General features: G+C 36.4%; 1 protein-coding gene across 2 annotated transcripts in view; it reads right to left on the minus strand.

Moving 5' to 3' along the window:
- Nucleotides 1-6540: 6540 nt before the first annotated feature.
- Nucleotides 6541-14172, minus strand: part of Adamts20 (ADAM metallopeptidase with thrombospondin type 1 motif 20) — a 175948-nt gene continuing 168316 nt past the window's right edge. For both annotated transcript variants that reach the window (XM_004668531.2, XM_004668532.2), the window contains exons 38-39: nt 9391-9495; nt 6541-6630 (exon numbers count right to left, since the gene is read on the minus strand). In XM_004668531.2, the coding sequence (XP_004668588.2) occupies nt 6541-6630; nt 9391-9495 (195 nt within the window). The remainder of the gene's footprint in view (nt 6631-9390; nt 9496-14172) is intronic.

The raw sequence follows: 14172 nt of genomic DNA on the forward strand, positions 1-14172 counted from the left end.
TTATTATTAAAAATTAGAACTCCATACAATAGCCAAAGTGACTGTTAGTTGTGTTTCATAACCAAGATAATGTACTCTAACACTTCTGTTCTTTTGCATATGTGGTACATAAAAGAATTTTATATTATCAAGCTTGTTGTCAGGTCTGAATGAATTACTGCAAAAATTACCTTACTATATTTTATTTCCACTAATGTTTCCAAATGTTATATAGTCTTACATAAGTTAACACATATTAATGAAACCAGACTAAGTAGCTGATCCCTTAAGCAATATACACATAGGGCTTTTTCTGTGCAGTCATACAAATTCTACATAGGAGCAAATAAACACATTTGAGTCCTCTGAAGATACCTGTGCACCGCTGCATAATTTTTTTTTAATTTTTATTTATTTATTTGAGATAGACAGACACAGAGAGAAAGGCAGATAGAGGGAGAGAGAGAGAATGGGCGCGCCAGGGCTTCCAGCCTCTGCAAACGAACTCCAGACGCGTGCGCCCCCTTGTGCATCTGGCTAAAGTGGGACCTGGGGAACCGAGCCTCGAACCGGGGTCCTTAGGCTTCACAGGCAAGCGCTTAACCGCTAAGCCATCTCTCCAGCCCCCGCTGCATAATTTTAAGACATAAATTCTGCTAAATATCTTTAAGATGTACTTTGCATAGAAATTTATTTGTTTTACTTAATATAATTATCTGCAAGTGACATGATTCAATGTTTTTTATGGCTGAATAAAAGTCCATCATATATAATCCACATTTTCTTTATCCATTATTCTACTAATGGACACCTAGGCTGCTTACACAACTAGTTATTGTAAACAGAGCTGTAATAGTCTTTGATGCGTTGCTGTATTGCTGTGATATGTAAACTTAGAGTCTTTATTTATTTATTTATTTATTAATGAGAGAGACTGGATGCACCAGGACCTCTAGCCACTGCAAACAAACTCCAGACACATGTGCCACCTTGTCACCTGGTTTATGTGGGTTCTGGGGAATTGAATCTGGGTCCTTAGGCTTTGCATTCAAGTGCCTTGACTTCTAAGCTATCTCTCCAGCCCCAACTTACAGACTTCAAATACCTAAGAGTGGTATAGCTGCATCATGTGGTAGTTCTAACTTTGGTTTTCTGAGGTATTTTCAAATTAGTTTCCATAGTGACTGGAGTAGTTTACATTCCAAATAGCAATTTATAAAAGTTAATTTTTTTTTCTCACCTTTGTCAGCATTTGTTGTCAATTTTGCATAGGTAATGTGGCATGTGTATGTATGTATGTGATATATGAACATGTATGTGCCCTTGAGGTACCCCATGTGCTTGTCTGAGGTGGGGGTTGCTCACCTGTGGTGGCAGAACAAAATTTCAAGTATCCCACTCCATCACTCTTCTGCCCATTCTTACTTAAGACAGAGTATCTTGCTGATATTGGAGCGGGTTGTTTTTCACAAGTCCAGGTGATCTCCTGATCTCTGTTCTCCTTTGCAGGACTGGAGTTACAGGCATACATAGCCATGTCTAGCTACTTATGTGCATTATGGGGACCCAAACTGAGGCAGTTTCAGGCCCCCTCATGCCCTCATGCTTGTGCAGGAAGAACATGACTGAACCATCTCTCCAGCTCCTGTTGTTTTCTTGGTTACTACCATTCTGACTAGGGTGAGAGAGAATTTAAGTATAGTTTTTATTTGCATTTCTTTGGTGGATAAGGATACTTAATGTTTTTTTTTTCACATATTTATTGATCATTTTTACAGAATTGTCTGTTCGTTTCATGAGCCCATTTATTGACTACTTTACTTAGGTTTTTTTTATCATTTTTGAATTCTTTATATATTCTATATATTAACCCTGTGCCAGATGTATAGCTGGCAAAGACTTTCTTTCATTTTGTAGGCTGCCCCTTTAAATTTTATGAAATTACTATTATTCTATACATATACTCACTGTGGAGGTTTGAATGCAAAATGTTCTATGTAGCCCCAAGTGTTTATGATTAAGCTTCTTACTTGGTCCCCAGCTGGGGAAGTCTTTGGAAGGTTGAGTCTTGCTGGAGATGAACCTTGGGGCTAATTAATCCAGACCACTGAATAAGAAGTAGCAGCTTCCTTTTGCTGTTATCTCTCTGCCCCTGATATGAAGATATGAGCTGCTGCTTTCCCTGCCAAGATGAAGCTTCCCTTAGAAACTGTAAGCCTGAAATAAACCCTTTCCTCCCATAAGCTGTTTCTGGTCAGTGTTTGTCCCAGCAGGATCAACAAGCAAAGGTAGCTTAGTGTGATGCTTCAACTTACCAATTGATGGGATTTAGAATCACCACAGAAACAAACCTCCGAGCTTTTCTGAGATAGATTTTCTAGATGAGATTAACGGAGGTAGGAATACTCATCTTAAAATCAGGTGGTGCTTTTCCATGGACTAGACATCCTGGACTTTCTGAAAGAGACTTGTAGAAGAGTTTGAGCATTCATCTCTTCTTGTCTTCTGACTCTGGATGCAATGGGACCAGCTGTCTCTAGCTTTTACTACTGTGACTTCATTGCCATCCTGAACTGTGCCCTGGAGCTGTGAGCCATAGACTCCTTCCTTCCTTAGGTTGTTTATAGCAGGCATTTGCTCAGAGCAATGAGGAAATTAACTGACACATACCATGTATGCTATGAGAGCAGTTATTAAGATTAGAAGTAGAGGGGTTGTAGGTTTAGTGAAGGTATGGATTAGTACTACATCAGTTGAGAAAAAAGTGAGGTGGGGATAATATCTGGTAGGGGAAAGTTGGAACTTGGAGGGTTTGCGGAGTTTAGAGATTTTTAAAGTTTTGGCAGTTGAGGAAGAGAAGAAGAAGAAAAGAGGTAACAGAAGAAAAGCTGTGTGAGTTGTATGTAGGACGGATCGCTGAGAGCACAAGGTAGGAGAAGGCTGGGGAGTATGCAGAACATTACACAGCCAACACGAGCAATATACAAACGGAAGCAAGATCATTGCAAGGTGTTTCTGCAAGAGTAAAGATTGAAAAATGAAAAAAAAAACCTAAGAAAATGTCAATAACACAAAAATGATGACGTGTATTAAAAAGTACCCTAGAATTCTTTTTTTTTTAAATTACATCAGTCAATATTTCGTTCTTGGTGGGATGAATTTTGAATTCTTTCCCTCTCTGTGATGTTTCATGAAGCTAATTGTGCTGATAGGGAGGAACAACTTGAAATTCCAGCTCAAACCAATTAAACCAGATTTCGGGTACATGTTGTCCCAGCGGAGTTTTGACCAGTTACTCTAGAGTTGAGTTTCTGACACAACCGCATTGAGTTGAACAGTCCCCTTTTTGGTGGTCTCTGTGGTTCAGCAGCAGCACTGTTTGGGAACAGGAACCCTGACTGTGGGTGGCCCTGACCTCAGTGGCAGTGCTGGTGGGGAAAAGTCTCTGTTGCAGTGTCACATTTGGGTCCCGCTGAGCTCTCTGCCCTTTGAGGTGTATGGGACCCACGGCTCTGGGCTCTGGGCGGCTCTTCAATTGGGCTGTTCAACCATGTAGGGAGAGTTGTCTACAATAAGCTGCTTTCTGGCAATTCCCTTCAATCTCAGCCAAGTCCCACACTCGGCTTCAAGTTCTCCCGTCCCTAAGCCTCCAGGAGCTGTTCCTCTTGTGCTGATGTGTGTATGAGAGGAAGCCCTTGGTGGTTTCCCACTCATACTGGGTACCATTGTTGCTCCTGCCTGCTTCTCAAAGGAGATCTCACCTGGCCTGATAAATTACTTTATGTCTACTCTTTTTTGCAGAAATAGAGATTATAGTGTATTATCCCAACTTTTCTCTCAAGTTGTTTTGATGAGGTTTACAATCTATCATCTTACCTGGAAGTTATTTTTCTGATCTTACTTGATTACAGACATTAAAACACCCTTTGTGGCTGGAGAGATGGCTTAGCAATTAAGGCACTTGCCTGAAAAGCCAAACGTTCCATTCCCTAGGACCTACTTAAGGCAGATGCACAAGGTGGCACATGCGTCTGGAGTTTTGGCAGTGGCTAAAGGCCTCTCTCTCCCTCTCTCTCTCTCTCTCTCTCTCTCTCTCTCTCTCTCTCCCTCCCTCCCTCCCTCCCTCCCTTCCTCTCCCTCTTTTTCTCTTAAATAAATAAATTTTAAAAATATTTTTAAAAAGCCCATCAACTTAAAAATTCCTAATACAAACAGGGTGTGGATGTCCATACCCATAATCCAGCACTCAAGAGACTGCTCAAGTTTGAAGAAGATTGCTTAACCTAAATAATGAGGCCCTGTGTCATTATAACACCAACACAAAATTAGCAAAACAAAAATCCATACTCAAACCTGGCAAAGTAGTACACATCTTTATTCCTACCACTAGGGAAGCAGACACAGGGAGATCACGAATTCCAGGCCAGCCCAGGTTATATAGTAAGTCTCTGCTTCAAAAAAAAAAAATTAAAAATTTCACAAAGCTAATAAAGGAACAATTCTAAAGAAAAGAGCAAAAGATAACTCATGACAACATGTGTGTGTGTGTGAAAGCTTCTCATATACTCTAATAATTAGATAAATAAAAGTTGTATGTTGATAAGTATATGAAAAAACTAACATTTTTACAACCTACCAGTTGCAATATTTTTATTTCGTGGTGCTAGGGATTGAATTCAGGTTCTCACACATGATAGGAGAGTACTCAATGGCTCAGTAAAAGCCCAGCCCTAACAGTTATATCTTTTTTGACTACTGTGGAAAGTACTTTGGTAATTTAGAGGAAGGCTGAAGATGTATGACTATATCACAAGGATATATCTTGGGAGAGGACTGAATGCCCCACCTACTTTTCTTATGGATGACGTTCACAATCTGAAGACCTGAAGGAAGAATACATTTCTTTCCCCCATGGCTTAAGACTTGGACATGTGATTTGGTTTGGCCAACTAAATATGAATAAACATTACTAACTTAGTATGTACTGAAGGCCATAGAAGCATTGTAAGTTCTTCTCAGCCTTCCTGACCATTTTTACATTTTCTGAAGAACAGTATATGTCACACAGTAACTGTTTACACACCAACCCTAAGTTTGAATAGAACAATTTCATAGACTTCCTAAAGTGATTTTAGGTGAAGGTTCTTACATAAGGAAAATGAAAACAAACTGTTAGTATGTCACACAAATATATCTTTATTTGGATGTTTATAAATTAGAAAGTTTTAACAATAAATGAAACATTTCTGGAAAATATTATACATTTCATATTAGTGTTTGTTACTGGCTTAAGGCACATAGTGCAAAATACTCCTTTTCTGATACAGAGATCTCTGAAGTGTTTAGCCACATTGGCAGAGAGTCACTTTGGTACCTTCTATGGTACAAAATATTAAATATTCCTAATGTTTGAGGAAAAACACTTTGAAGGTAAAATTAGTACCTTAATATTTACTGTCAAAAGTTTATTAATAAGTTCCATGGTTTTGTCTTACACAGTAGGCTGAAATAGGATAATATTGTTTTTTAGCAATCTGTCTTATAAAATCATGTTAGGTAATATACAAATTATACCCATGAAAAGACATCTTTAATACCTGAGACTAGGATTATCATAGTTAATTTTTATAATTTTTATGTTCTGCATTATCAGCAGTCCAGTATAAAACAACTTGAACTTTAAAGTTGTTGTGCAGGGACCGTGATTTTATGTTTAAAACTTTGGATTTTCAAACAAGAATTCTTAGCTTTCTATTTGATTGATAAAATAGTACATAACTAGGAAAAATAGTTTTAAGGATTGCATATAAATATATAGAATTATAGTATATAAGCTTTAAAAACATATTGCTCTAAGTATAATGAAATTAGAGGTAGGCTTTACAATTAAATTCCAACATATCATATCTTTTCTATTACATCTACAAAGTGTTATATTTACTATTTAACCCAAGCATGAATTTTTAATCAAATCATTTGCACATTTTTAGGACTATTTTTCACTGAAGCACCATAATCCATAATTCAAGAAAAAAAACACAGCACCTAAACTGTATCAGTTGAAATTATACTTTATGTATTTTTGATACAAATATTGAGTTGATATTCACTGATAGATTCAATAATGCTTGCAGGAGTTTTAAACTGCTTTAATTTTTTTTTTTACTTACTGTATTTTAACATACAGTATACATACAGAATAAACTTTTTGTTGTACTACAGGATAGTGAACAGAGATTTATTTACATGTGTGTTTAACCATATTACGTAACTGTGGTCCAGTCCAAGATGTTAAGGGAAAATTTGTCTTGATATAATTCATTAAACATGTTTGTATTTCCTATGAAAAATTACATTATTTTACAAGGATCCTGACTAGAGTCATATATCTACCATATTCATTTTAAAAGCCTTGCAAAACTTAAATAATCTGAATCCTTGATGAGCACCTGGAAAGACAGCATGGAATCTCTGGAAGCAAAAAGGGGAGAAATGAGCACCAGACATTTGCATGTGTCACCGGGTATCTTCCCTCTGGAGTACGCTTTCACTTTTGCATGTTCAGATTACTTGAACTGGGAGACCAGTAGCCATGTGAGGAACACATTTCCCACAAAACCCTCCACATCTGCCGTACACTTTAATTCCATCCTGAAAACAAGAAGAGGAGACACATGGGAGATTCTTAGAGAAATTGGTAACTGGTTAATGCTTTGAAATCATGTGGCTGAAACCTCTAGGCGAGTTTTCCTATAATAATTGCATCTGAGGTCAAAGATCACACTGCTTCAGTATTTGTTCCAAATGATGTCCATGAAAAGATTAAGAGACATAAATAGACCAAGATTCATATCAACTGTATGGTAATGTTGAACCACAGTAGAAATTAGACATTTCACCTCAATATATATATTTTTTATTTTAAAAATATTTTTTGTTTATTTACTTATATGTGTGGGGATGGAGGTGTTGATGTGTATACATGTGCACACTAGGGCCTCTTGCCACTGCAAATTAACACCAGATGTTGTGCCATATAAACAAAAGATATGCAATATCAACACAAAGATATATGACTCATATTTTATCCCATTTACCTGAAATATGTCATGGAGACATTAGAAGCACACCTTGGAGAAAAGTATAGGAAGTAGTACAATAGAGAGAGGGAAGTGAGCAGAAGGCAATATTTATAGTCAGAGAAGGACTAAAACGGAGACTACCTGATGAGTGGTGCAGTTTGAGGAAGGGGTGGGCAGGGATTGGGTTGGTGGGGGGGAAGAGCAGTGTTCTAAGCTGCCTTCCACCTTAATATGCAAATGACAAAACACTGAAGACATTTTGATAAGATGTGACACAAATTGGCTGAACAGGTAAATTGTTATTTTTAAACCAGGGGAGAAGGGAAGGGAAGAGAAGGAAACTTTGGGCTTGGACATTATGAGATGGAAGAATGTTTTGAGACAAGAAGCCTTTTAACTCCAGACTCTGAGTCAAGAAAGAGAGTATCATCACAACAGGTCGGTGTTAGGTAAACAGCCTACTTCCAGATTATTGAAATTGAAACTTCATCTCACTAAATCTTGTGGCAAATGAAAATGTTTACATTTCCATATGTCTGTTTGGGTTTCATTAGCCTTGGTTTCATGCCAGATATTATATTTTTTGAATGTCAGGGCATAGAATTTGACTTGAAGAGAAGTTCTCTATAAACTAAGTAATTAATTTTTAGAAGCTAAATGGAAGAAATATGAATGATTTCACTAAACATTAATATATTCAGGTGACTTCAGCCAAGATACAGTCTAGCTATTTAACCAAAAGACATTTAAAAGCTGGAAATACAGATCAATATTTCATTAGGTGTTCTACATTTCTAGTGTTCATAATATACTTTAGGTACATAATTGATTTATTCTCATTCTTCTACCAAAAAGCATAACACCTGAATATGCTAAATAAATACTTAAAAATAAAAATTGCTTTTGAAAGCTTAATAGTTTACTCATGTGGGAGAAATATAAAAAAATAAAATATTTCCATTCAAACACATTTTATAGTTTTTGAAATAAAATGTTAAAAGGCTATGACTACAAGAAGATTATATTTTATTTATAAGTAACTTAAATAGGAGTATAACACAAGTCACTTTTATTAAAACAAAGAAGCCAGGCATGGAGCACCTGCCTTTAATCATAGCATTCAAGAGGCAGAGGTAGGAGGATCACCATGAGTTCAAGACCACCTTGAGACTACATGATAAATTCCAGGTCATCCTGTACTAGAGCAAGACCCTACCTTGAAAAAGAAAACGGAAGGAAGGAAAGAAGGAAACCTGGAAAGCACTGACATAGACAAAGGCTATTGCTGTTAGTTTATATGCAATGTACCTAGGAACTCTTATAACCTAGGCTTACTTCCTATGGAAAGAGCTATGCCCCAAGGCAGAGCTATGAGTGATTGAAAGTACCTCCGAAGTGGGTTCCTGCTATGGTTAGTATTACTATATAAATAAACTACAAATTTTAGTTATAACTGTAGAGCAAAATACCACATAATTATACAGTAGTTTCTCTTCAAATCATATACATCTTTCACCTTTTGGAAATAGCATCTAACTATTTTTGTAGATAACACAACAATGCTATCCAGATTTTTAAAAATTGAGTACAATATAGATAAATGTTACTAATTCGTAAAAATACTCAGGATATTCACTAAATGACAAATGGCTCCAATGACCTCATAACTAAATCAAAGTAATGGGATAAGTAAACCCAAAATGCAACCCTCACTTTGAAATATTAAACCCTATGAATCCATTTTTGTTCTTTGCTTTTGATTTTGCAATACTGTGGACATTTCTGGGACTGGCACATGCTAGGCAAATGACATATCACTGAGTTATGACTCAAGTCTTCTTTTCACTTTTTACTTTGAGATATGGTCTCACTGAGTTTGCCAGGCTGACCTTAAACTCACTCTGTAATATGGCTTTGAACTGCTAACTCTCAAATAGCTAAGATCACAGGCCCATGCCATCAAGGCTGGCTTACAAATCTTTAAAGTATAGTTAAATCACTTCCTTTTCTTAAAGTATGTAAAGCTCATATATTCAAGTCATTAGCTCAAAATTTGAAATTCCTGTTCAGGTATTTGTATTCCATATATGAATTTATACACACACACACACACACACACACACACACACACACACACATACACACATATATCTGGTAATGTGTATTTATATACAATCCATATGCACACTTATAAGTTGATTTGTACCCAATTATAGGTGATATCTATTCAATATATGGAATAAGTGTTTAGCTTCATGTGACTTTAAATTTGAGGAAGAGGGCCTCTAGTAGTCGACATTCTCAGGCTCTTTGGTCTAGCAGCACTTACGTGAGACCTGTGGATGATGGCGGAGGCATACCTCCCCTGAGTGAGCCACTTTACCATGCTGGATATCTTCATCCCAGTTCCCGCCAAGTTAATGCTGAACTGTCCCTGGATTTTAAATGAAACCAAACAAAAATAAAAGGATAAATAAAGTATTTCAGAATGCTCTTGGCTTGAAACATCAAATAAATCACACTATTTTCCAAGGATCTTCTTTTTAAATGAAAGAATGTTAATACAACTTTACTATAAAGAAAATGACCCAGTTTAAAAGAGTTTTAAAACTGATTTACAAAAAGGCTTCTCAGTTACAAGTAATAATGGAATTAACACCACACAAGTGTATTTGTGCTACAGCAATTCTGCTCAGGCTTAGGGCTTGAACCAAGAGCTAGCAGACCTGCAGCAGGTGGCAATGCTGGCAGAGTGGCATTCACAGGAACTAGCAACATGCTCAACCACAACAGCTTCCTTATTTTATGTTTTGACCACTCATTGCTAACTTTGGTGGTGTTACACCTGTTTGATGTATTTTCTAAACTCTTCTATTGTGCTTCCTGCCTTTTGTAGCAAGACTATTTTTTTTTTTACCTACTCTGAATATGGCATTTTCATCTTGCTATCATGTCTTTTTAAGACCCCAGAAGTGTATGTGGCCTATGATGATGTATGGCATGTGCTCGTACTGCCTTATGACTTCCTTTTTTTCAAGTAAAAGGACTATTTTTAAGTCAAAATATTTCACATTATCTTTGTTAATAATTAAACTTTAAACTTCAGCTTACTGAAAAACTGAGCAACTAAGATGAGTATTTACAGGTTAACACCCCCAAAACTAATTCAGCTTACTGAAAATCATTAAACTCAGCAAACTTAGGGTAATCTTAGATCACATCAGAGCTGTACAATGGCCCAAGAGTCCCACATCTTAAGCAAGGCTGTGATGAAACCTTGAAGATCACATTATATGAATTAAAACTTGTCACAAAGCAAAAGCTTTTGCTTGTCATGAAGCAAAAACAAAACACACATTAACTATATTTTTTAGGGGGAAAATGACTCAGTGGAGAAAGCACTTGCTGCTCAAACCTGAGTACCTGACTTTGAACCCCCAAACCCACATAAAAGCCAGACGCAGTGGAAGGATTCTGTAATCATAGCACACTGGTGACAAATGAGAGGTAGAGATAGCAGAGTTTTCCAGAAGTTCACAGACCAGCTAGCCTGGCAAACACCAGAGAACAACAAGAATGAGAGACTCTGCTGCAAAACTGACATGGAAGAGAAGGAGTACCAACGCCAAATATACACACGAACATGTATACACCATATACACACACCAAAATATATGTATATGAGTTATTACTATTGCTACAATGATGAGATTTAAATTTTATTAGCTTCAATTTTAGTAATTATATATTTATTTAAAATATGTGTTTAAATGCATTTAGAGTACATTATGATATGGAATTTTTAATTGCATAAATAATTTTGATAAATTCCTAAGATTTTTTTACATATAGCATCACTTGCCTACTAAACATAAGATATTACCTGTTGGCTTAATTGTTATGTTCCCATGGACAAGGCCTCACACCTCAATAAGTACTTTTGAAAAAGTGAATTCTGCACAGCATTATAGGTACTAAATAACAGCAGTATAAGGAATACCCTCAACCCCACTGAGGAGTGTTCCCAACAGAAAAGTGGCAGGGTGAAGATAAAAAGAGTGCCAACACATGATGTATCCATACAAAATATGTTGTTAATAATAATAAACATAAAAATAAAAATAAATAAGATCTATTATTTTTTAAAGTACTATGCAAACACATATGTAACACACTTCAGACTCCACAATAAGAACAGCATTTATAGGAAGCACAGTGGTGTTTCATGTTATAGACATTTAAACTAAAAAAAAATAATTCTTAGAGTAGACCATTCCATTTGATACTTACAGGTATTGTATCTAATCTGATATAGGAATTGTATTTAATACATCCATAGCCTTCTCATTCATTCATCAATCATTCATCATTCATCAATGGCCTTCTCACCAAATAATTTTTTTTTTTTTTTTGGTTTTTTGAGGTAGGGTCTCACTCTAGCCCAGGCTGACCTGGAATTCACTATGTAGTCTCAGGGTGGCCTTGAACTCACGGCGATCCTCCTACTTCTGCCTCCCAAGTGCTGGGATTAAAGGCATGTGCCACCATGCCCGGCTCAGCCAAATAAATTTTTTAATGCAGATACATTCATATAACCAATTACTCGGTGAGTGTCTGGGTTGGGCCATGCAGTGTCTTTCAACCTAATACTGTCTTTCCATTCTTCAGTTCATTTTTAACCCACAAGCTCAGAGTGACTTTGAGACATTCAAATGTATGTCCTCTGGAAATGGAAAGAAAGAACCCAGCTTATTACCAGTGGCCATTAGCACAGACAACTGAATCTGAACTACTTTTCATGATTTTTTAATAATACTTATAAATACTTTTATTTGTGTCATGTTAAATGAATTACAGTATAATATGAAAGCCTAAAACCCTCTTATGAAATATCTTTTCGATTTATACTTTGTTTGCTTGTGCTTTGTACTCCTTTCAAAAAACTCATAATAAAGTTTTTAAAAATTATTTAAAATTAATCTGAGCTTTGAAGTGATGTTGACACAAGTAAAAATACATTACATGACCTATTTACTCACAATATATCATTCATACTTATTAAAAATCCATTTTATGCACTTATTCGAAATCAAAGTGCCAAGAACTATGGAACTCTGAAGACAAGTGTCACCACCAGTGTGTAGGTAAAGCAGTGTGTGTACATAAATAGGTGCGATGCAACATGGAGGACCACGATACCATGGGGAAGTACCTGTGCCAGTTCCCTTTTTTGGTGTTTTTGTGATTTGTTTGTTTGTTTGTTTGTTTTGTTTTGTGTTTTGGTGCTGAAGACCAAACCCAGGGCTTTGCACTCCAGGCATGCACTCATCCACTGAGCTAAATTCCCAACCCCATGGGAAATACCTATACAGTGCTTCAGGACTTCAGAAATAATAAACAAGTAAATGTACTGAGTATTTTGATGACAATAATAAATGAATAAAATTTAAATCTCTTTAGCCTGAATATTTAACTCAAAAACATTCATATATAAATATATGTATGTTAAAATAGATTTTATTGTGCATATTTAAGGTATAGGACATGATGTTATAGGACATATAAATAACAAAAAGGCTATTATGAAGCTGAAGAGATTGCTCAGTGGTTAAAGGCACTTGCTTACAGGGCCTGAAAGCTGAGGTTCAATTTCCTAGTTCCCACATAAAGGCAGATATACAAAATGGCACATACATCTGGAGTTTTTTTGAAGAGGCAAAAGGCCTTGATGTACTCTCTCTCTCTCTCTCCTTATAAGTAAATAAAAAGGCTATTATACTAAGTAAATATATCCCCATCTCACTAAATATAAATCTAGAAGAAATGGAACAACTAAAAGTAGAACAGAAAAAAAAAGGAAAGTACCCATAAAATGAGAAGCCTTTTCTTAAAGAAAAAAATGACAAATTACATAAGAAGCACAAATGGCCAACAGACATTTAAAACAATGTTCGACATTCTTAAGCATCTAAGAAATGCACATTAAAACCAATTTGAGTTTCTATCTCACTCTAGTCAGAATGGCTATTATCAAGAAGAGCAATTATATGAAATGTTGACACAGTTGTGGATCCAGGAGAACCCTTATTCTGTTGGTGGGAGTATAAACTGAGCATACATGTGCTGCAGTTACTTTCTTCTTGCTGAGACAACCAACCAACCAGAAGCAGCTTATAGGAGGAAAGGGTTTATTTCATAATTACAGATTCCAGTGGAAGCTTCATAGTGGCCAAACAAGCTGGCCCACTTTATCATACATCTGTAGCACAGAAACAAAACTAACAAGCAGTCAGAGCTCAAGATGGCTCTCTGCATACCTAGTAGGGCTGGACTCAAGATCCACCCCCGGGATATACCTTCTCTAGCAACCTCCACCTGCTGTAGTCTAAGTAGGAATCAAGAATACCCCAGGTAGGGCTAGAGAGATGGCTTAGCAGTTAAGGTGCTTACCTGTAAAGCTTAAGGACCCATGCTCGACTCTGTAGATCCCACATAAGCCAGATGAACAAAGGTGAGGCAAGCACAAGGTCACACATGCCCACTAAGTGGTGCATGCATCTGGAGTTCAATTGCAGCAGCTGGGGCCCTGGCATGCCAATTCCGTCTCTCTCTCTCTCTCTCTCTCTCTCTCTCTCTCTCTCTCTCTCTCTCTCTCCCTCTCTCTCTCTCTCTCTCTCATTCTTTTAAAATAAAAATATTTAAAAATACCCAAAGTAATCAAAGTAATGTGTGGGGGGGCACACATTCAATCTACCACAACATGTGAAACAGTTTCCTCAGTATTGAAAATTATAAGATCAACATACCAATTCTGAAATGAAAAGTCTTGAAGATGCTCTACATTTTATAACATTAAATATTCAGCCAATTTTAATATTTTATGTTAAAACAAATAAGCACACCTATCTTATTAGTATACAAATTTACTTACATCTTTTATAAATGGTAAAATTATAGGGATTCCAAAGAATTGATTTAAAATGCATTCTAAATGGTGTTTGGTTAAAAAAAAATGGGTAAATGGGCTGGAGACATGGCTTAGTGTTAAGGCATTTGCCAGTGAAGCCAAAGGACCCAGGTTTGATTCCCCAGGACCCACGTATACCAGATG

The sequence above is a fragment of the Jaculus jaculus genome, chromosome 6 (assembly GCF_020740685.1).
Source record: "Jaculus jaculus isolate mJacJac1 chromosome 6, mJacJac1.mat.Y.cur, whole genome shotgun sequence".
Lineage (NCBI taxonomy): Eukaryota > Metazoa > Chordata > Mammalia > Rodentia > Dipodidae > Jaculus > Jaculus jaculus.